The sequence below is a fragment of the Triticum aestivum genome, chromosome 1B (genome assembly GCF_018294505.1).
Source record: "Triticum aestivum cultivar Chinese Spring chromosome 1B, IWGSC CS RefSeq v2.1, whole genome shotgun sequence".
NCBI lineage: Eukaryota > Viridiplantae > Streptophyta > Magnoliopsida > Poales > Poaceae > Triticum > Triticum aestivum.
In genome coordinates, this window is record NC_057795.1 from 579701083 (window position 1) to 579725380 (window position 24298).

The following is a 24298-nucleotide window of genomic DNA, read 5'->3' on the forward strand; positions in this document are numbered from 1 at the left end:
CTATACTATATACATGGGGGAATTCTACTACTGTTATGGTGGTCGACTAGAAAAACTGCTCGGTCGAAGACTCCATGATATATGCTCCAGCTTCATCAACAAAGTCATCATCGCTATTGTCTGGATCCGAGTCAGTGTCATCGATGATGATATAGTTCTCCGGGCAAGTGCAATCATCGTCTTCTCCTTTAGTCACGGGAAATCCCATAAATACTTTTAGCTTCTTTTTCAGATCATCATTCTTCTCCACGAGTGTTGCTATTTCCTCCTCATAACCATCGTGTGTAGACTTGAGTTCTTCCTCCAACTCCGTGATCTTGGTCATAGCCTTCTTCAGATCTATCATGCCTGCGCACATCTGGTTCTCCTGGCGACGAATGTGCTGGTTTAACTCCTGGATGAAAGCTGCAATTGATCTATCCTTCCTGGTGCTGATCATCTCCCATTGCTCATCTCGGCACCCACAAATCTGGTAGATAGTATCCTTGAGATCCTTGTGGTAAACTTCTCCAATGCGTCCCATGGTGATGTGAGCTGCCATGCTCTTTCCTAGACTCCAGGTTGGTGCATCAAAGGAAAACTCTATGGGCTCAGTGACGGGCATGAAAATCTTTCCTGGGACTTGAACTTGAATCATCCAACGCTCCTCTTCTGGTAAAGTGGCGATGTAGGTCCCGGTGAAGCTTGGTACTCCGATGTTCAGGTACTTAGTGACTTCCTTCAAGTGGCGTCCAAAGGGTGTATCTTCATCCGGTTGCCTGAACTTGTTCCTTGCATCCGCCATCCTAAAAGAGTAGAAAAGATGAGGAGTCAGAAATGAGAAGAGAGAGTAGTGATCTAGGGCTTTAGCTTAGTGGTCGTGTCCTACAGTCAGCGTGTGCTCTAATACCATCTTGTAGCCACCAGACCTCAAACAGTCTGATCTCTGTGCATCAGTGTCATCCCTGGATCGGTAATGTTGACACGCACAGTACTTGAAGGATTTATAACAGAGTAGCAATCACACACTTATTACATCGAATGTCTCAAAAGAGAACTTATTACAATAAATATGGCTTAAGGCCATCTAATAATGATAACAGCGGAAGGCTTGGAAGATAAGCGAGTCCATCAACTCCGATGGCATCACTGAGTATAAGATCACGACCTAAGGCACCTTACTCATTGTCTGAAAAGTCTGCAACATGAACGTTGTAGCCGGAAACGGGTCAACACATGGAATATGCTGGCATGTAACACATAGAGAGTAATGAACAGAAATATGCTATACGACATGCATATATGGCTGGTGGAAAGCTCTATGGTTACAGTTTTGCATAAAGCCAATTTTTCCCTATTGCAAATGAATAAATTTTATTTAACTACCTTGGTGGTTGTTAAACATTGAGAAGGGTACTCCAACTCAATCCCAATTAAACATCATCATTAAACCAACAAAATTTAAATTAAGTAACATGATGAGATTCACATGATAATCCAAGTACTAGATACTCAAAACGTCCATAACCGGGGACACGGCTAACCATGATTAGTTTATACACTCTGCAGAGGTTTGTGCACTTTTCCCCACAAGACTCGATCTCCTCCGCTTGATTTCTCGCACTACATGGTGTTTGAGAAACGGATGACCAAGACACAGTCTTTCAGAAGCCTTAACTCTCTACTCCGGGTAGACAGTGCCAACCTACATCCCCTACATCTGCTAGTCTACCTCTTCAAGAGCTCACGCAACATACTCAACTATGCTAGAGCCCATAGTAGCTTGCGGCTGCACCCAGAAGTTTAATCTCATGATCCCTTTGAGCCTAGGTGGCGGTCCATAGGAGAATCACACGGTACCCCGGGATTTCCAAAAATACAAGCAACACTGGGTTCCCTAGGTGCCTCAATCCACCCAGATGTGAATTTAAGTTGCCACCTTAAGTAAACCATTAATTTAACAATCTCACATCTGTCATGGATACACTCACCCAATCCATCTTTACTAGCATAGCATAGCAATATAAGCAAACGTAGAAGTAACTCCCAAAGGTTTGATAATAAAACAGGTAATAGGTTCTACCTCATCTACTTCCCAAAACCCACATATTAATCAGATCCTAATCATGCATTTGTTTGAGGATTGATCTAATGCAATAAAACTGGGTAGTAAAGAGGTATGATCAAAGTGTTACTTGCCTTGCTGATGATCCGTGAAACCTAGGGATTCGAAGTAGCAAGCGGCGCACTCCGGGTACTCTATCGCAAACAAACAAGGATACAATAAGCACTCAACTAATGCACAGGTAAAACTCAAATAAGAGATCTAACCAGAAAGTTCAACTTAAGAACTCCGGTTTGCAAAAAGAATCAAACCAAACGAAGCAACGAAAGTCAAACGGCGAAAGAAACAAGCTTCGTTTACTAATCTGGACCTAAGTCAAATTTTACAGTAGCAAAAACTTGTTTGAGTTGGTTAAACGGAAAGAGGGTTTCGAGACGAAACTCTAGGCGCTTGAATCGCCTGATTCCGATAAACGAGCAAAAAGTTATACTAAAACGAAAATCGGATCAGAAATCACGATCTGGAATAATCGCGGAAAATCCGATAAAAAGAAAAACGGACGAACAGGCTAACAAATGAACGTTCGCTGTCTGCGGCTAAATAATGAAAACCGTTCGTTAAAACGAACGTACGGACGACGTCCGCTAAATAAACTAAACCGAGAAAAAAAATAAAACCGATCTAAATAAAAAAACAACTGCGGATTTATATAAAAAACATGACGGTTTTCTCTCAAAAACCGTGGCGGCGGCGGCGACTACCTCGGGCGGGTCAACGGTGGCGGCGGCGGGTCAACGGGCAGCGGCGGCGGTCGGCTCCGGTGGGGCGGGTGGCTCCGGCGGCGGTGGCGTGGATCGAGGGTGGCAGCGGCGCTAGGGTTTGGCGGCAACGCGGGCTGGGCTGGGGCAGCGGTAGGTTTGGCAGCAGCGCGGGCTGGGCTGGGGCGGCGGTAGGGTTTTGGGGGCAGAGGGGCCCCCGGCTTATAAAGCCCCCCCCCCCCCCGTGCGGTGTCCCGCTCGGGTACGGCCCGGAGTCGGTTTGACCTTTTTTTAAAATATTTACGCGCAGAAAAACAAATAAAAGAAATACTAAACGGACTTCAAAAATCCCGAAATAAATTTTCCCCGACTTCTAAAATCAATACGGACAAGATGAACATTTATTTGGGGCCTAAATGCAATTTTGAAAAACGCGCATTTTTCCTAAATTCAAATAAAATAGCGAGAAACTCCAAAATAAAATCTTATTTGATTTTTTTATTAAATCCTCAATATTTCTTTATTTTGGGAAAGTCATTTTATTCCCTCTCTCATATCTTTAATATCGAAATAATTGAAGATAAAATAAATAAAATCAAATGATCCTGTTTTCAAAATTTGAGAAAACTCAAATATGAAAATAACGAAATCCCCAACTCTCTCCGTGGGTCCTTGAGTTGCGTAGAATTTCTAGGATCAAGCCAAAATGCAATAAAATATTATATGCAATGATGACCTAATGTATAACATCCCAAATTGAAAATTTGGGATGTTACACACTTACACTCCAACGACCATATTTGCACTACCACTATATATAGCCTTCTTTCACCTTGGGAGAAGGTTGAGCAACACATTCATATGAACCCTAGAACACAAAAAGTCTCCCTCTCACTTATCCTACACCAAATCTTAGATCCCGGAGAGATTCATGAGAGTTCTTGAGAGATTTTCCAATCAAGTGATAGATCCACTCCCTCTCCCTCTTGTGACCAAAGGAATTCATGATTTGAGCAAGTGCTCCGGTGAGGAATAACTTGTGATTTACCCCGCAGAAAGTTTGTGGAAGTTTGGAGGCCACCTCAAGGTCTACCACTAGTGGTTGAGAAAAGCCTTCGTGGTGTTGTCTCAAAGGGAGAATAGGGTGAGCCTTCGTGGCGTTGGTGTGTCTTCGTGGTAACATCCACCTCTCTAATGGTGACTAGCTTCCCTCCAAGGAAGTGAACATCGGGATACATCCTCGTCTCCGTGTCTTCAGTTATCTCTAACCCTAGCCACTACTTGTGGTTTACTTTGGTCTCTCGACCTTGCATTCACTATATATTGTTGTCCTCATTATATTGTGTTGTCTATTTCCTTGAAGAGATTATTTAGGCCTACACTTTATATCCCGCAATTCTTGTGTTTAGTGTGAATTGCTAACTTGTGTCATACACTTACATATCTTGTGATATTGCTCAAGTACGTTTGTGTAACTTACTTATGCTTGTTAGTATCCTTGTTGTGCTCACCTCATTTACATTAAGTTGTTGGTGCACTTAGTTGAGCCTAGTATATCTTGAAAAGTATCCATTTAGTTAATTTTCGCATTAGGATAAAGCCAAATCCGCAGAAGTTTTTAAAATGCCTATTCACCCCCCCTCTAGGCGACATCGTGGTCCTTTCAAGGTGGTTGATGCTAATTGATTTGAAAAACTATTGGCCCGATCAAAATCTTAAACCAAATCCATAATTGAATACCTCAATCAAATTGAAGAGCTTCAAAATGAGGGAACAATAGTTGAATGGAAGAGCTCCTTGAGAAATTGTTGACCCAGTCAAAATTGAGTGACTCATTTTTAAATTGAAGACCTCAATTAGTTGTGAGACCTTAAAAATTAGGAAGCATATTGTATAGTATCAAAGAATTGAATGAGAGTGCTTTGAGAGATTGTTGACCCGGTCAAAATCAGGTGATCCAGTTTTAATTAGAGACCTCAATTGATTGTGAGCACTTTAAAATTAGGGAGCTTAGTGTTATAGAGGATTAGAATCTCCAAAAAGTCTTATATTTAGGAACGGAGGGAACCAAGGTCTATCTTTTTTATCAGAGGTTGAATCGATCGTTAGAAGAAGAATTAGGCCAAAAATTAGGATACATTCTGGGAAAATGAAACTTCCATTAAAGAGAAGCAAATGAAACACTTTCTTAAAAATTCTCATAGAATCGAGAATGAAGTTTTTATTTTGTACATGCCAGATCATGAATTAGTAACTATACACTTTAATGTAGTTTTTTTACAATATTTGTTGATAATTATGAAGTGATAATAACTCATAAGGAATCCTTGAATGAAAAGCAACCATACTTTTGAGAAGTTAACCCCATAAAGCTCACCTTAGGCATATCCAACAAAGACCACTACCCGTCAAAAGAAACAAGCAAAGACCACTTTTAAGACCATCCCTCATAAAAAACGAAAAGTAAATTCAATTGAGGAATTGGATAAGCATGCCATTTTCAATGGACAAATCATTAGTAACCTAGTACATTTTATTTCTTGTTGTCACCAAAGATAACAACAACAACAACAACAACAACAACAACAACAACAACAACAATAACAATAACAACAACAACAAAGCCTTTAGTCCCAAACAAGTTGGGGTAGGCTAGAGGTGAAACCCGAAAGATCTCACGACCAACTCATGGTTTTGACACATGGATAACAAGCTTCCACGCACCCATGAGGCTACTTCTTTGGTGATACTCCAATCCTTCAAATCTCTCTTTACGGACTCCTCCCATGTCAAATTCGGTCTACCCCTACATCTATTGACATTATCCACACGCTTTAGCCGTCCTCTATGCACTATAGCTTCTAGTGGCCTGCACCGAATATGCCCAAACCATCTCAGACGATGTTGGACAAGCTTCTCTTCAATCGGTACTACCCCAACTCTATCTCATATATCATCATTCCGGACTTGATCCGTCCTCATGTGGCCACACATCCATCTCAACATGCGCATCCGCCACACCTAACTGTTGAACATATCACCTTTTAGTCGGCCAACGCTCAGCGTCATACAACATTGCGGGTTGAACTGTCGTCGTATAGAACTTGCCTTTTAGCTTTTGTGGCACTCTCTTGTCAAAGAGAATGCTAGAAGCTTGGAGCCACTTCATCCATCCGGCTTTGATTCGATGGTTCACATCTTCATCAATACCCCCATCCTTCTACACCATTGACCCTAAATATTGAAAGGTGTCCTTTTGAGGCACCACCTACCCATCAAGGCTAACCTCCTCCTCCTCATGCCTAGTAGTACTGAAAATGCACCTCATGTACTCAGTTTTAGTTCTACTAGCAAAAGAGCCCGTCATTGGAACGGGAGAAAAAAAATACCGCATGGCCCTAACCCAAAAATCTTGACTAAGAGCCCAATTTAGGACAGTATAACCGAGCCTGATCCCAGCCCTCTCACGTCATTAGCGATTTTAGTCGTCCGATCTAACACCCACGTCATTCTTGGTCGTTGGATTGATTTGCTGTTGTACGTTTTACCGCTAAGTGGGCCGACTGTCCTAAAGGGCAGCCACTCTGGCGGCAGAATTGGGCTACACTGGTTGATTGGGCTGCGCGGCCCACTGAGTGGCTCAACTCAATCGCGATCCAGCATCCCCTGCATCTCTCTCATCCTCCACAATCTCCCCTCACCACGCTTCTCGACTCCTCCCCGTCCCCGACCTCTCCTCTTCCTATCAACCTGGGAGGCTCGGCGAAACAGAACTGCCCCTTCTCATCTAGACTAGAGGGGATACAAAGGCGATCGAGAGTTCCGGTCCTCTCGCCGGGGCCGGCGGTCTGCCCCGGCTCCGAGGGCCCTGTGGACTTCGGAGGTGCGGCGGCCCCGACTCTTCGTTGGTGGGGGGGGGGAGGTGGTCCTACTTATTGGAGGTTTAGGTCTCCTGACAAGGTCTGTGAGGCGGACGCCAGTCTCTGCTATGGCCAGTACGATAGTACCTCTACGACGGCCTCTTCCTCTTCGCCTCATGTCGAATCAGTTGCACGTTCATTTGATTGTTCCTGCTCTGATCTGTGGCTATGTGGAATAGTGGTGGTTTTGTGGTAGATTCAGTTGTGAGGTCGAAACTTTGGGTGAAGAGTTGATTGTTCGTGTGTCCGATCTGTGGCGTTGGAGTAGTCTCTTATTGGAATTATTTGATATAGTTTGGTATATACAACTTTCAGAACTTTGGATGTAGAATTCTGGATGTACTGAACAATGTTCATTTGACGCTTATGTATCCGGAGTAGTTGTTTAGCTTAAGTAGAAAATGGGACTGTGGGTACGAATTGTTGTCAATTGCTTATTTTGACGTTTTAGTATGGGATAATCGATTACTTCTGATATTGGTTCTTAATGGTAGTATTTGCTCTTGACAGGTTTTGGTGGATCAGTGGACATAGTAGGTATATTTTCTTTCTTGGATTCATATTTTTGTTTACTTGACTGAATCTATCAAGTGAAGTGATGAATATGCTCTTTTCTGAACAGTACGAATGGTACATTGCGTGACACTTTGAAACCTGGTCTTACCCAAAATACTTAACAGAACTCTGAAAAATGGAATGATTCATACCATCCAACAGTCAATACTAGGCTCTGTATTATCAATGATGTTAGTACTTGGATGTACTTTTTTTCCTGGAGGTCTTCCCATCCTAATAGGGACCAGTCTGTAATAAGGTGCCAATAAACAAAGTAATTTTTATTTTCCACAATATATTTCCATTTTAATCCTCAGATTTTGTTTTTGTTGTAAACTCAGGATTATTTATGATGGTAGCCTGGAGTGTAACATCAGTGCTACACTTTAGACCTTCTGAATCGTACTATCTTAAATCTGAAGTTTCTTTTTCAAGGTTAGTCGCTGCAATTTCTTATTCAAGGTTTCGTAGCTGCATCATGCTTATGCATTCATAAGCTCACTCACTTGCAGCTCTTCAATTCTTTCATTTATGGAAGCATCAGGTATAGAAGGAGAAAATATATTAAGTATTCGATGAGTGAGGAGAAGCAGAACTACTATATCGCTAAAGCGTTTTTTTCTTTCAATTTGTGTTCTGGGGATGATCAGAATTGAGAGATTAGCATGCAAATCCTCGACGCCTTTGTGCGGTCAAGCTGCCAAGAGGGTCCATAAACCATAATCTTCGGGAGTTCTAGAAGTACCTCAAATTTGATATTGTTAATGCAATAAAAACACAAGTATAACCAGTGTCGGCGTCCTTGCATCTCCGATCGACTATATTCAGGAGGCCTTCACCTAATGGCACCACCCAAATGTACGTGTTTGTTAATTTTTGTTATGATATTGTGACTGCATGATTCTCATATATCCAGGATTTCATTTGCCCGTTGAAGCAATGAAAGGATTATATGGAATGCGGCTGATATGCAAAAGTTGCTTACAAGTTCTAGATCAGCCTTTCAGTTGTATTTAAGTTAACCATGCTTTCTAATAAGATAGGTCAAATGTATAAGCTTCTTTTTATCATTACCGTAATACATCATTGTTTACTAAACACGTTTCTTGAGCTAACTCAAAACGAATCATCTTGTAGGACCTCTTATTTTGCATTGCCTCTATGTTTCTTGTCTGCACTGCCTTATAAGGCATTATGGATGGAGTATGATGTGGGGGCCTCCTATGATATCTTGAGTTTGATTGAATGCCACCCTTTGAAGTTATAACAATATCAATGCACTAAACATTTCTGAGTTTTTCCCGGTATGACTCAGGAATCAGAACCATTAGCATATTCTATTTTATGTTGCAAATAGAACAATTAGCTTATAGCCAGCTATAATATTTAACTTTGATGCTTCTTGCTTCAAAGTATTTATACAAATTTCTCCCATTTTATTGAACAAGTGGAAGGGTACAACAACAAGATCTTTCTTGTGGGTCTTGCATAACAGTAGACAATGCCAACTAATTATGTGATTCCATGCTTACACACATCTTATTATTCCTTAGTTGTGTATGATCTATAGTACCTTATGCAAGGGTTGATGTATGGCCAGTGAACTAGAACGGAGCCTGAACCAAGTTGTATGACTCATTTTCGCCGGGTGCACATATTGCTACTCTTTTATATGGCATGTCGTGCTGGGGTGTTACTACTTAGTGTTGCTATGTCAGATATTGCTTCATTTTTTATTGCTAATGTTGTTTGTCCGGTTTTGTATCTTGGCCGCTCGACTAGTGCAGTACTTTTCAACTATTTGCACCTTCTATATTTTAACAAATGAATTATAACCATCTTTCAGCATTTCATTTATGCTTATTAACTCTGGAAAATCCAATTATTCTATTGTGAAATAGACGGGCGCGGCAACGCGCGCCATCAACGATCTAGTAGGTCTTGTGAGGCGTCTCTCTCGTCATAAGATAACAAATCTATTTTTTCATGCAATATTTTGTCGAGGCGTACATGCATGGTTATCGACGGGTTTTTCATCTCCAATTTGGCTTTGATGAGGTGTTCATTGCAATTCCAGTCCGTGTCGGTACGAAAGCAAGATGGGTCGTGCGCTGTTGATTAAGGTTGCAGCCTAAATAGTATTTAAAAAATATTTAACAAGTAAAATAACATCATATTCATATTCTACACATTTTAATGAAAAAATATATATAACATGTTAAAATTAAAGTTAGGGTTTAAAAGGTATGGATATTTTAGAAAAGGACTATTTGTTCTAGATGAACTACGGGTTACTTTTTGAAACGACAGTTTTTTTCCGCTAAAACGCAAAAATAGATTCGTTTTCTGTCACTTAATGGTGGAGTGCGGGTTATTTACCAGGCAGGGGGGAGGGGGTTCTGTAAAACAGTAAAAAAAATATTCATTTTGAAGTGCCTTCTCCAATTCTCCGAATAATGTACGTGTTTGTTAATTTTTGTTATGATATTGTTGAACGCCCTAGCATTGCGTTGCTTTCATAGGCTATAGCACACAAGCATCACAAGAGAATCAAAACCACATTATTTAGCTTTGGGAATGAACTGGCGAGACCTCCCCACCAATCCTGAAGATTATCGGTGACAGAAGGGGCTGGGACAGCATCAAGATGAGTCGATCGAAGACAACGATGTGATACCTGTCGAGTATATACACACTGAAGCGGGATGAGATCGCAATGTCCTCTTCCTGCTCAGAGAAAACAGGGCCAAATACGTACCTGCATTATGTCGGTCCTTTTAGCACAACAAATTCAACCCATAGTTTTCCTCGCTCTTACTCTGCTCACCGAAAAGTTCCACATGAATGGTGTCATCCTAAAAAACAATGTGTCCAACGCAGGCACCACCTGAATGCTTCCTGGTTGGAGCACTTCCAATCATTAACATCATTCTTCAGCCACACGATCACCTCTTCACAAACCAGGTATATCAAAGGAGGGCACCCTTACTTCTAGAATCAAGCTCTAAAATTGCAGCACGAAACTGAACACGAAATCCTCTTAGATGCTTAGAAAACATGTATAGTTATGTGATTACCTTCTCAAATACCCTCTTTGTAAAATTCATTCTCACAATCAGAAAGAAACCATGCTTGAGGCTTGCAAAAAATATTTCAGCATTGGTACCTAAAGAATAATTAATTTATGTTAGTTTTGCCCTTGAGAAAAGAATGGTCAATTTGGTTCAGAGAAAAATGCTATAAAGGAAAAAATATTAATTAGCAAAGTTGTAGCTTGCAGACTGTCCCGTTCATCGTAACTAATGTAGTAATTTAGATAATAGTGTTGGCTTCGCAGTTGTAGTCATCCTTGGAATTATTGGACTTGGAGAGGCATGTAGTAGCATTTCACGAGCATATGCAGTCTATCTACAGGTTATATGAATGCCAAAAATAGCTAGTGTCTTACAAATGTTGATTCCTTCTTGCACATGGTCTCGGTATCCTGTTTTGAAGGTATATTAGGTTAATACAATATTATAAGTAAATACATTGGTGATACAGGAAAATGGATCCCTAAGTTCAGGTGCTACCTCTGAAAGCAAGAATTTGACAGCCATTATGAGGATAGTCCATGAAAAGGTTCCCAATATGTTAGGTCCATTTGAATTATCGGTGTAGGAATCTTGTGATAAAATAGCTTGACATGTATTTTCATCAATCTATTAGAGCAAAACATATGAACAGAACCATACACTGTACAATTAAAAGCATGAACTCCACCTTGTCTGACCAAAAAACACCATCAGATGAATCAATAAGCTCAGAGGACAGAAAGACCAACTATCAACCTAGCTGAAAAATCTTGTATATCAGGTAACATCTTAAATAACATCTTAAAATAGTTACAACTTAAATCAGGTAACTGAAGCACCAAGTGTAGGAAGATATGTTATTGTTTCGGTGGTGGAAAAAAACTAAAAAATCATGTTAAGTCTGAGATATACATCATGCCACACTCGCCTTCTCCCAAATATAAGTTGTAATATCACATTATCATTTCCATCGAACTAATTCCATACAATATATAGTGGCGTATGAGGACTCTAAAAATGGATTTGCCCAACTTTAACAAATAAAAGGGGTTCGTGTAATAAAACAAAAATGATAAATACTGCAATCTAATGGGAGTCGAGAGCAGTATACGTGAGAATTAAGATATTTCTCACTGTTCATATGGAAGTAATTTCACAAAATCATATCCCACCGACCGATAAAAAATATTTGTTATGAAGTAAGATGGATCTAGGCCTACAGTATAAATTGATTCCTAAATAGGCCTACAAATAGAAGATGATGAGTGAAACAAAACCTTCATGCCCGTGACTTCCACAAGAACATATTTCTATCCAGTTCATTTTTTCGATCTACTGGTTAGTAACGTGGCCATCCCTTCGGGCTCTCCACCCCCCGCCGCCATCGCCGCCGGTCCTCGCCGCGAGATTGAAAGGTCGTGTAGAAGGGGAGCGCGGCAGTTACGCGGCGCTGCTTCGAGCTGTGGCCCGATTGGGTCTACTGGAGCTCGCGGTGGAGCTCAGTCCGAGTCCATGGTCGTCTCCTTCCGAGTTGTAGGGTTTAGGAATGGTTGCCCCAGTTCGAGTTCACTGGTGGCGATGGCGGGGGCTAAGGCTTTGCTGTGTGCTCGACTGTTTGGGTGTTCGTAAATAGCACCCCCCCCCCCCCTCTTGTGCTCGCGCATGGGTCAGGATGGATAAGATAGATTCAGTATGTAAACATTGATGTATTGGAGCAGATAGTGGATTGGATTGCGAGCAACCACGTCAGTCTGAAGGTTGGGGATGGGAGTGGCCGTTTATTTAATCATGTTATAGATGGAAAAAAAATCAATAGATAACCACGAATAATGCGGAGTTTCCTGGTATCCTTGCATTTGATTATTCCTGATTGAAGCCATTGGAGGGTGTGTAAAATGGTCGAGAAGCGATAGTGGATTGGATTTGGTAGCAACCACGTCAGTCCGAACGTCATGGATGGGTCCGCCTGTTTTTTTAATCATGTTAGAGGGAAACAAAAAAGATAACCACGCAATGTGGAGTTTCCTGGCACTCTTGCATTTGATTGTTGTGGATTGAAGTTGTTGGAGGGTGTGTAAGATGGTCAAGAAATGTGGCTATATTAATCAGAGTGCGCACATGGCGGATTAACTGATATGAATGCTAGGATTTAGTTGGTCTGTTGGATGTACTTAAAACACCATATTCAGGACATTCATATTTTTCCAGGTCTTGGTTTCTTTGATGTTTCATCATTGATGTCACACAATTACGATGTTTCCTGCTTTTTATTGATTAGTGATAGCACAAAATGATATCTATAGAAGATAAAGACATGGAAACAGCATACCCCCTTTCTTTCCTGTTCTCTTCGAATATCAAAATACTGTTGTTTTGCTTTTGTAACAGCTATCAAGATGCAGCAGAGAAAGATGTCAAGAGATATGAACGTTCATTCAAAAAGCTTTCTCCTGCCCACAAGGTTTAGTTTTCATAGGGTCACCCCGCATTCACCTTTTTTTATTTATCCAGGTTATATAATGCTATATGCTCTCTGATGTCTTTCTCTGTTTAGGAACTTCTATTTCACCTTGGTCTTAAGTACCAACGACTGAGATGGTAAGTAATATTGCTTAATGCTGGACCACCTCAAGCTGTACATCATCTGAAATAGTGGTTTGTTAACTGTAATTTATTCATTTAGTCTATATGGAATCACCAAACCTCACTTTTTCAGATCTTTGATATGACTCTGGGTAATTGATTCATTTTATTCGTATTTATCTGGGATTTAATGATGATGCTCTATCTTCAAGTCGTTGGCTTATTATGAAGAAAAAACTACCTATACCCTTTTCAAATTAATTTTGGCCATGCTTGTTCAATAGATATGTTTAAAATATGTGCTATAAATAGTGTTTTGGCACTTGTGCATTATAGATATGTTTAAAATATGTGCTATAAATCAGTATCAGATGTGATAATGACATGTAAGACAGGGACGGAGCTAGAAAATTTATACTAGGTGGTTGGTTGAGGGAGGAGTTAAACAAAGAACCTCACTTGTGAGGTATTGCCAAGGCAAATACATTAGAAAACGGGGGTAGACATTTTTTTACCATGGGGGTAACCATGCCCCCCTGTTCCATCCATGTGTAGCACTATCTGTACAGAAGCCTTTGTGCGTATAGCGTACTGTACAGTGCTGATCGATTCAACAATTTGACTACTGTTATTTGATGCATAATTACCTGCAGGTGTATATCCATGAATATATCTTTTATCATGAATATGCTTGAGGTATGGTCTTTTTGAGACTGTTTGATGAAAACTGCAATGCACGTGATGGTATTCTTAAAAAAGAAAGAACTGCAGGCATTTGAACCTCCTTTCGACATGAGTCAGTGTGTAGATGGTGATTGTCATGATTGTGCAGAGCACATGCACGGACATAGTCATGCTGATACCATAAATAATTCTGAATTGCTTGCTCAGCATTGTTGCCCAGAGGAAGGTGCAAATACTAGAGAAACTGAGAACAAGAAGGTAATTCCTCAGTCTGAATCAGTTTATTTCTTAAAACATTAAACATGATAATGAGTGTTTTCACTTAAAAGTCTGTTATCATATTTTTAGATTACAGCATTGGTGATATGTTGCCGAATTCCCCTTTATGTTGCATGTATAGTCTGACTGATTTATATTAAACAGGATGAGGAAGTCCACATGGTGGGCTGCTCCCAGCCTGCTGCCTGCAACTTGGGGATATCCCAAGGTGAAGATAAATCATGTAATGATGGTAAAGATGCGAGTGCAGCTGCTAACTGTCAAGATACAGATTGTTTTGCATCTTCTACTGATGAAAATGTAAGCTCATGTTGCAAGATCCGTTTTTATTCCAAATAATTCACCTATGCATAATTCAAAATTCCTATCAGACATAATTTTGTTTTGAAATGTCTAAATGACTTGTGCACAAACATGGAAATGCTTGTTATGTTCTCTTTGAGAACTTGTAATATGTCTCAGGAGACATCAGTCAATATATTACCACTAACCATTACTTAAAGACCCTGATAATTCTGAACTTCTGATTGTGATATGTGCTGAATTTAGGACTAGACTCAAATGCGCTTTATAAAGACTCTTCTGTAAATAGGGTATGTGACGAATAGATTTATCCCCAAGTTATTTCAGGAGGTTGTATTGCAAAAATATGCCTGGCAAAGAGTAAACCAGGTAATGTACTGGTACTCTTTCTTCCAGGTACCAATCGTCGAGGGTTTTGTTGCATAGTCACTTTCTTTGAGAAGTTCGACATTTTTTAAAGAGCTTCATAGTGTTAGAAAATACAAATAGAACATTCACCTGTGTTCTTTGATTTCTACATAAAAGTGGGTTATATGGCGTTTATTTGTGCCTTTAAGGGATTTATTCAAAAGTTCAAAGATTCATTGGGTGAATTTTGAACTAATTTAAGCCAAATTGGAACCTGGCAACATGCAGTTCCTTTTTCTCGAATACGCAGGAAAGCTGCACAGCATTGCACTAATAACAAATGTACCTAGAGTACAAACACACCCACATACTCCACTAAAACAGCTATAAACAGAGCGCCACAAGCAAGAAAAAGCATGACCAACACTCAACCATGGCCAAACCACGACTCTCCCATGGTCAGCCTGGCCAAGCCTTTTGCCCCAGCCATGCACCAATGCTGCGCCTCATCTTTAATAGCCAGCAGCACCTTCTGGACATTAGGTGAACTCCCGTTGAGGGCACAATCATTTCGATGATTCCAAATCATCCAAGCACAAAGGGTGATCAAGGAGTTCAACCCAGCCTGCATAGAACCTGGCACCATAGAGATTGTTCTGTACCACCAGCAAAAGAAATGTACAGAAGGTGATTGGGGCGCCAGGTCAGGTAACCTGCAGCTTAGCCAGAGTGATTGAGCCGTCGGTGCCATGCCATAGCCTCCCCACCAAAATTTAAGGATTGGACATAGGAAACTCCCATCAGATTAAGTTAAAATTGGAAATGGTTCAGCTTTCCTAATTTGCAGAACCAGTCAATGCTTCAGCTAACAGCGAACTATTCATAAAGTTTAGGACAGGATATCACAAAGCATTTCACGAACCACTTTCAGTTTATCAAGCACTGATTCCTGTTCTATAATATAATCTTTTGTGCCTTCTATTTGTAGATAATAATGTGTTTAAATAACTGTTGATTATAACGAATATGTTTTCTTCATTTCAGGTAACTCCAGGGCACCGCAGGGCTCCATCTTTGCCACTGGATGTTCCTCCAGTTGACGTTGACAAAGTAATTGTTGTTATCATTTGATACATTCTCCTTTTGCCTGCATTTGATACATTCTCCTTTTCTTGGCGTTGACAAAGTAATTGTTCTTCTCAGAATTCTATCTGCTTTGATTCATCTAGCATTCACTTTTTTAACTATTTATGTAGGTAAGATGTATCATAAGAAATATTGTGAGAGACTGGGCCCAGGAGGTAATTTTCTGTTCAACTGTAGATTGTTTTACAATGCGCTTGATGTAGACCTTCTATTTTTCTGTACTGTTCTAATGTTTATCTTTTTACCTTTAATTGTTTTTGTCCCAGGGTCAAATTGAACGTGATGAGTGCTATAAACCAATTCTTGAGGAACTTAATCGTCTTTTTCCTGACCGAAGCAGGTAAACATGCATTGTCTCTTGTTGTTTCAGTAATGAAGAGCTACTGTACATTTTCAAATCATTTGCTAAGATTAAGAATTGATCTTGATTTTAAGAGTGGATACTGGCAATAGTTTTTTGTCGTTGTGGGATAGTTGGTTGATAGGAATATCTAACAGTGTCATCTCCTTTGTGTTTGTGTTCACTAGTCTGCTTGCTTGGCGGGTGGGGCTGGGGCTTATTATAATGAAAACTGGCAAATCATTTCAGATAGTATTGTTTTCTCCGTAATGTTGAAAACATGTTTTGAACCTGCTCAGCGCTCCCAGAATCCTGTGAGGCTCAGCGTTCCTATTTTTCTATTTGTCCAACGAATCATGCAGAAGGAACAAATTGACAATGTTCTTGCAGATCTGTGTTTTGTCTTTGTACTCTTGTATCTTTGATTACAGGCGTACTGGTACTACTATTTATTAGCACATTTCCTTCAGGCTTTAGCTATATTAGTCTATTATCTTGGGTCAGAAGCGCGTGATAAATGCCACCGAAGCCTAACTGCGGAGGAAATTACTGTTCTTTTAGTTGCTATTGATGGTGGATCCAAGCATTTTCATTGACATCACAAACAAACAGAAGTTTTTTCCTTCCAGATTTACTTCTAGTCTTCCAGCACTGATCTGTGTATGTTCTGAAAATCACAGGCCACCTTCATGTTTAGTCCCTGGTGCTGGGCTTGGGAGATTGGCTCTGGAGATCTCTTCTCTGGGTACTGTATGGTGATGTTCAGTTGAAGATTAGCCAATACAATATATTTCTTGTAATTCTGTATTTTTCCCCCTTGAACAGGTTTTGTAAGCCAGGGAAATGAGTTCTCATATTACATGATGATCTGTTCAAGTTTCATTCTAAACCAGTATGCCAATCTATTAACTCTGTGCTACAGATATTATAAGCAATCAGCATCTTTATCAAACTGTGTTCATAATGCTAATAATATCACATATTCCTATCAGCACCCAAGAGGCCAATGAATGGACCATTTATCCTTGGATACACAACAATTGCAATTCTCTTTCAGACAAAGATCAACTTCGGGCTGTTTCATTTCCTGATATTCATCCCTCAAGGTATTGAGTACACTGTGTTTAACTTCTTTATTTTCAGTGTCAGCACCTCTACAAAAATAATGTGTTTCCACGCATCATTCTTTGTACATTTGGTGCAAGCTGTACATTTGGGATATATGTATTATTGAGTGCATTTAGATTATAGTATTTCCATGGGCCCAAGTACAGTTATGCTGACTACATCTGTAGGTAAATTGTGTTGTAGGATTCTGTATGAAATACAAATCAGCTTATGGAATATTTGCGAAGATCAATGTGCATTATGGGTCCTCAAAACTATTTCTGGGGTGTCATGTAGGTCCTGGAACTTGAAAATCGTCACCTGGGTCCATGGAAATAGTTTGAGGGCCCAACTTTTTTATCCACTAAATTTTGACTTTTGGATGTTAAAAATTTGCATTTGGCATTAAAAAATGTGTCATGCATAGTTACATTTGACTTCCTAATCTAAATTTTGTTTCATTTTAGAATTTGAGTTTACTGATAGAGCTTGTTTCAGTCTGCTGGCATTTTTTATTCTGTAGGCAAAAGCTGAAATTTTATTTCTATCGAGTGGACTTTGATTTCTCACGGATACACTGGTTGTCATATGTTTGTATGTTTCACGTTGGTATATTTAGCTCACTTGTATTTGGGTTCTCTTTTCCATTAACAGTGCTGGGATAACTGAAGGATTTTCGATGTGTGCTGGAGATTTTGTAGAGGTCTACAATGAGGAAAGCCAAGAATGTAAGATCACTTGCTCTCTTATGATTGGGGCTTTTAGTAAGCAAAGCAGGGGTCAAACAAACAAGAACACAAAGCCTTTCAATCCCAAACAAGTTGGGGTAGGCTAGAGTTGAAACCCATCTCAGACGATGTTGGATAAGCTTCTCTTCAATTGGTGCTACCCCAACTCTATCACGTATATCATCAATCCTGACCCGATCCTTTCTTGTGTGGCCACATATTCATGTCAGCATGCATTTCTCTGCTAACCTAACTGTTGGACATGATGCCTTTTAGTTGGATAGGGGTCAAAATGATTTATGATTTGAAGAGTGTTCTGGGGCCCTTTGGCTTGTTGTGCACATATTTGCCACATGAACTATTGGTTATTATGTTAAAGGAATACTGAACTTTCTTCTCACGGACCAGGAAAGCTTCTAGTTTTAGGTGCATTAATGAAGAAAAATTTAATCCTTACACAACTTTCTGAACTAAAGAGTTATATGTTGTTTCAGAATCAGCTTAACTGTGCTTCTGCTTGCTACAATCCTCCATTAAATAGGCATGTAACTGCAGGAAACTGAAATAAGGTGGTTAGATTGTTAGAAGCACTGTGATTAAACAATTATTGACACATGGGTACTCCTGTAATGGGGCAGTGGCGTATCTAGGGGGTGGACAGGGTGGTCCATGGACCACCCTGGAATTTCCCCATAATCTATATAGCATAGAGAAAAATATATTTTTTATAATAAATAAATATATTTATGTGAATATTTTGCATTGGTGGACCACCCTGGCATGTTGGGCTAGCTACGCCACTGTAATGGGGTCAGTCCATCACTCCATCTTGTCTAAGCATATAAACGTGTTAATAATTGCAAGCTGCATCTTGTTTGTATCCTAAAAGGAGATGAAAATTTGAGCTGATTTTGTCTGTCAAGGTTGTCTGACTTTTAAATCACAAGGAAAAGCATGATTTATATTCTATTGGGTTAAACAGCCAGATCATAATCTGTGCTGTTGTTGCATCATGTACATATGAAGTACGAAGGATGCTTATGCGGGAAACATATTCAGTATTTTTTGTTCCACTACTTTGTTTGGTTTTGTTTCAGGGCTGCATATAATACATAAATTGCGTTAGGAGTAATGCCTTTGTTAACTTCAAAAGAAAAATGTCAACAGTTTTGTACTAATGTGGTGGGTGCCTGAGTGGTTGCAAAACAAGCCTTTAATTTAATCTGATTTGCATTTGTCGCTATTAACTTGGAGAGGACTGAAGCACACCCCTTCTGTAACCATGTAGGCTACTGATGCATTATTACTTTTCTCATGGATGACAACAAGCTGAAGTCCTCTTGGAGTTCAATGTTCTTGCATTTCTCTGTTTACTGTTTGCATTATTACTTTTCTTATTTTGTATAGTCCGTACCTGCGTATTGGATAAATGCTGTTTTGACACTCTTACAATTCTTATCTGCTCTTCCAGCTGCATGGGATGCTGTTGTAACTTGCTTCTTCCTCGATACGGCACACAATATTGTTGAATATATTGAGATAATATCAAAAATTCTCAAGGATGGTGGAGTGAGTTCTCTTGCTCTAATATTTTAATTATAATATCTATTCTTCATGAGAACCAGCACTGCACATGTTATTTTGTGAGCTGATTGGTAGGAAGTCATTATTTAGTACTATAAGTTGTTTCTCCACTATCCAGTGGTATTATACCTGCTCTTTGTTTATTTACTGTAATCACTAAGTAACTGCGGCAATTTGAATCAACAGGTCTGGGTAAACATGGGTCCGCTTCTTTATCACTTTGCTGATGCCTATGGACCAGATGATGTAATTACTCATTTCTCGACCCCCGTTATTTATACTAATTGAAGGTGGCATTATCAGTTGACATAATTTGTCTCCTTGAACTCAGGATATGTCTATCGAACTAAGTTTGGAAGACGTGAAAAGGGTAGCTTACCATTATGGATTTGTGATGGAGGTGAGGGTTTCTGCACTATAAATGGACTGTTGCCGCTTCCACAGATTTTATTAACATGCAATTTGCAGGTGGAGAAAATGATAGATACCACTTACACAGCAAATATGGTATCGATGATGCAGGTAACCTACCAAGAGCTGATTGAATTACGTGACGTATAACATTGAATTCAATCTATGTACGGCAACCGGTCTTATCTCTGGCATCTGATTTGAGTTGCAGAATCGATACCGCGCGGCATTTTGGACGATGAGGAAGGACGCGTCTCGATCGAAAGCTAAAAAGCGCCAGTGAGGTGAAGATCCTCTGTCTGGTGTGAAATTCGGGTCGAAGCTGTTAGAAATTTAGAAAGAGTGATTTGGGCCGGACCCATTGGTGATGTTTATCCTGGGACAAACGAGGATGATGTGTTGGTGCCGCCATTGTCGCACCATGATATGCTACTGTTGATACTCGAACCTCAGAGCGAAACTGTGCTGTGAATCCTGTGATATGATTTCCTTGAGTCACTTTTAGCAAACGGCGGTGTGATGTACACAAAAAAGGCTGACCAGTTGACCAGGCTATATTAGAAAGGAAAAAAAAGAACGGCAGCCAGTAATCAATCTGTAAACAACGACGAATCCAAAAGAAGTGGCAGTAGGCTGGGATGCTTTTTAGCAGCCGAAGGTGAGACTGTCGAGATAATCTTTGCCTGCGCCCACCTGATTTATAGACCAAATCCAGGTGTAACTCAAAAAAGGAATTGATTCCATAAAAGATGGGATCGACCAGTAAATAGAAAATTAATGATATTTCATCCTTGTGAGATTGTCAATTTTGTACCGAAGGTGTATTTTGAGTATACCGAATTAGTATAGCGCAAGGGAATATTCAGACTCGAGGGCAACGGAAAGGGGAAAAAAAAAAAGAACGCCGTTGCCGGGGATCGAACCCGGGTCACCCGCGTGACAGGCGGGAATACTTACCACTATACTACAACGACTGGCTTGTGGTCCAATCGAACGGAAAATTACTTAGCGCCACGCCCCGCCAAGCAACCGATGTTTTTTTTTTGTAATGATTTTCTGTAATGTTTACCACTATACTACAACTTTTCTGTAATCGAACGGAAAATACTTACCACTATACTACAACTTTTCTGTAATGCTTTTTTTTTGCATGAAAGCAGTGTTTTCTATCGATTGGAAACCAAATCGGCCAGCACGTATATCGCGATCATGCCGCCCTCAAATTTTTCCTCGCCTCCATGACACGGCACCCTACACTGCAACCTCGCCGCGGCGCTGCCCCGGCCCTTCCCCAACCGATGTTGCTCGATGGGGAAGGAGAGGAATCCACCTGATCCTGCTGCCGTCCGCGCGGGAGGCTGCATCGCCACCGCCAACCGCCTTGCTTAAAGCAGCAAGCGACCAGCCAAGAGACAACAAACAGCAAGTTCGTTCAATCTTATATGAATTTCAGCTCTGTTATATATTTTTCGCCTCAAGAATGAAACTATTTTGAAATATTAACTATGTTGATCGTCTTGCCTGAATCCATACTATTTGGCCAATTTATTCCGTTGATTGTCTTACTCCATTTCATGGTGGCTTGAAAATTTTGTTTCCTACAAAAACCCGCCCCTGGTAACTTCAAATCCTGGATCCGCCACTGCCCACTGGAAACCATCTTTCTCGCACGCCAGGTCCAGGGACCGGTGCGAGGCTTCTCCATCATTATTATCTGCATTGATCACTTTGGTAGAACCTTAACCCTGAATCCTTTAACGAGAACTCCGAAGAGGCTATGTAATTGAACGGACTGTATTTCTCTTCTTCTGTGGACTGTATTCTGGGTTGTAGTATGTATCATGCTGCCAATCCTTGTTGCTGTTTGCACCTTCTGGCTCCGCTGCTGAACCTGGGGATGGTGGGTTTGGTCTCCCCGTTGGTGTTGTTAGATGTGTATAGTTACTTGTGTACATTCCCATTGTATAAGGGGCTTTTCTGCACTTTACCACATCTGTATATGTACTGGCCTTTGGCCCTCAGTAAAGCTAGTTGCTCTTTATCCAACATGGTATCAGATGTTAGGTTCCTCCCTCTCCCGCACGCTGCAACTCCGTGCTAGCTCTCCTCCCCCGATTCGCTCCGTCCCGTTGCCGTCCGGCTAACGCTGCTCTCTGCCCGATTCAGGCCGCTCCCGACCCCGATCCTCCTCGCCGCGGATCCGCTGGGGCCTGCTAGTCCCGTGCACGGCCGGGGCTCCTCCTTGCCCCTCGTCGCGGATCCGGCCGGGACCTGTTCGTCCCGTGCACGGCCGGGGCTCCTCCTTGCCGCTCGTACGCCCCTCGTCGCGGATCCGGCCGGGACCTGCCCGTCCCGTGTCCGGTCGAGATTGGCTGCTGCTGCTCTGTACCGGCCGCTGCTGCCTGGCATCGTTCCAGCGGCCGGCCTCCTCGAGTGCTGCTGCCTCCTCAAGCCGCTCGTGAGCGGGGCTCCTCTCGCATACAGTTTGGGCCCCTCGATCCGAATACAGTTCGGGCCCCTCGCTCCGGATTCTATTCGGGCGTTCTGCATTGACAAAAAAAATAGAGACGGGAAGAGTGACTCCCTCATGTCCTCTTCGGGCTATGTCGTTGTTCCTCGGTGCTCGGTGATCTTCGATGGCACCAACTATGCCGAGTTTGCGGGTTTCATGCGTATTCACATGCACGGTCTTCTGCTGTGGGGCGTTCTCTCTAGAGAGGTATCCTGTCCGCCTTGCCCTGTTGCTCCGGTTGCTCCTGTTCCGCCAGTACCACCGGTGCTTGCTGCTGAGGCTTCTCAGGATGATCGGGATGCAGCCAAGGCTTTTGATGATGCTGCAGTTGCTGCCTACGATCAGCAGGTATCTGCATATTCCGATGCTCTTTTTGTCTACCGGGATGATCTGTCTGCTTACACTCAGTGGTGCAATGATGATGCTCGTGCTGCTGCTGTTCTCACTGCGAGTGTCCTCCCTCAGTTTGCTTCGGAGTTCATGGGCCTCGGCACTATTGCAGCGATGCGGTCCTATCTTTGTCAGCGCTATCAGCCCTCTGGTGATGCTCTGTACCTCTCTGTAGTGCGACAGGAGCATGCTCTTCAGCAGGGTGACTCGTCTGTTGATGAGTTTTACTCTCAGTGCTCTGCCATCTGGCGTCAGCTTGACTCACTGCGGACAGTTGTTTGTGGCACTTGTCGTTGTTGCCAGACTACGAGGTCTGACTTGGAGTTTCAGAGGGTTCATGAGTTCTTATCTCATCTCCGGTCTGAGTTTGAGCCTCGCCGTGCTCACTTGCTCGCTCGCGGTCGGGTTCCTATTTCGGAGGTGCTTGCAGAGCTTCGTGCTGAGGAGACACACCTCCGGTCTGCTGGTCTGTTTGTGGTTCCTACTGTTCTTGCTACCCGCGCTCCTGTGTCCTCTGCTCCACTGCTTCTGCCCACACCTTTAGGGGGCGGGTTACCCTTCTTCAGGAGAGGGTCGGTCGCGCTTGCACACCTTCTGTGGCTACTGCAACCAACCAGGTCGTCAGATTGTCACAAGAAGCGAAGAGACCTGAAGCACTCTTCTTCGAGTGGGACTCGTGCGTCTTCCTCGACTTCGTCACTCATTGACCAGGATATTATGCGGCTCAAGCGCGTGTTAGCTTCATCTGGTTCTTCCTCGACGGGTTCTGTTGCCACTGTGACAGCCACCACCACTCCGCCACCGCCGGAGCCTACTCAGTCGGGTACATCCTCATGGGTTCTGGATTCTGGAGCTTCTTTTCATATGTCTTCTGATTCTTCTGCTTTATCTTCTCTTTGACCTCTTGATTTTCCTCTTAATGTTCTCATTGCCGATGGCACACCTCTTCCTGTTATTAGTCGTGGCATCCTTTCCACTCTGTCCTTTTCGGTTCCTAGTGTGTCTCATGTTCCACGTCTTACCATGGATCTTTTTTCCGCTGCCCAACTTACTGATTATGGTTGTTGTGTCATTCTTGATGCCGACTCTTGTTCTGTTCAGGATCGTCGCACTCAGGCTTCGGTTGGCGCTGGCCCTCGGCGCCATGAGTCTGAGGGCCTTTGGGAGGTTGACTGGCTTCGTGTTCCTTCCGCTACTGTCTCATATGCCAGCTCCCATGCTCTTGCTACTTCTTCGTCTGCGTCCTTCCAGTAGTGGCATCATCGTCTTGGTCACAGACTCTCGCTTGTCTTCTTTAGTTCGTCAGGGCCTCTTAGGGTCTGTATCTGGAGATGTTTCCTTACATTGTAATGGTTACATACTTGACAAACAGACCCAGTTACCTTATCCTACTAGCGAGTCTGTATCTCAGCGTCCCTTTGACTTAGTTCATTCTGATGTCTGGGGTCCTGCTCCCTTTGATTCGAAAGGTGGTCATCGTTACTATGTTTTGTTTATTGATGATTTCTCTCGTTACACTTGGCTCTACTTTA

At 41.8% G+C, this 24298-nt stretch overlaps 2 protein-coding genes, 1 long non-coding RNA gene and 1 other non-coding gene across 5 annotated transcripts in view; 2 read left to right on the plus strand and 2 right to left on the minus strand.

The window, feature by feature from the left end:
- The window catches only part of LOC123080053 (uncharacterized), a 65622-nt gene extending 57555 nt beyond the window's left edge, over positions 1-8067 (plus strand). Inside the window, exons 2-4 of the mRNA XM_044502916.1 lie at positions 6358-6802; positions 7619-7712; positions 7790-8067. Coding sequence (XP_044358851.1) covers positions 6358-6802; positions 7619-7712; positions 7790-7856 — 606 coding nt within the window. The 3' untranslated portion in view covers positions 7857-8067. The remainder of the gene's footprint in view (positions 1-6357; positions 6803-7618; positions 7713-7789) is intronic.
- Positions 8068-9774: 1707 nt separating this feature from the next.
- On the minus strand, positions 9775-11692 carry LOC123139753 (uncharacterized). Its single transcript, XR_006469633.1, has 3 exons — positions 10850-11692; positions 10726-10761; positions 9775-10443 (listed from the first exon to the last, which is right to left on the minus strand). It is a non-coding gene; the product is annotated as an uncharacterized lncRNA (long non-coding RNA).
- Positions 11693-12360: 668 nt separating this feature from the next.
- LOC123139760 (carnosine N-methyltransferase) lies at positions 12361-20358 on the plus strand. 2 transcript variants are annotated; one of them, XM_044559476.1, is made up of 17 exons: positions 12597-12812; positions 12906-12949; positions 13588-13630; positions 13706-13876; positions 14042-14197; positions 15593-15658; positions 15805-15849; positions 15961-16034; positions 16715-16779; positions 16860-16926; positions 17027-17140; positions 17796-17869; positions 19341-19438; positions 19640-19699; positions 19785-19853; positions 19922-19975; positions 20076-20358. In XM_044559476.1, the coding sequence occupies exons 1-17, from the start codon at positions 12642-12644 to the stop codon at positions 20145-20147; spliced, it is 1443 nt and encodes a 480-aa protein (XP_044415411.1). In that variant the 5' UTR covers positions 12597-12641; the 3' UTR covers positions 20148-20358. The 2 variants fall into 2 exon arrangements, 1 of the variants encoding a protein (XP_044415411.1); XR_006469637.1 differs by lacking the exons at positions 19640-19699; positions 19785-19853; positions 19922-19975; positions 20076-20358 and having other exon boundaries at positions 12361-12812; positions 17796-18044; positions 19341-19415.
- A 408-nt stretch (positions 20359-20766) lies between these two features.
- Positions 20767-20838, minus strand: TRNAD-GUC (transfer RNA aspartic acid (anticodon GUC)). The gene has a single exon. It is a non-coding gene; the product is annotated as a tRNA-Asp (tRNA).
- Positions 20839-24298: the final 3460 nt, after the last annotated feature.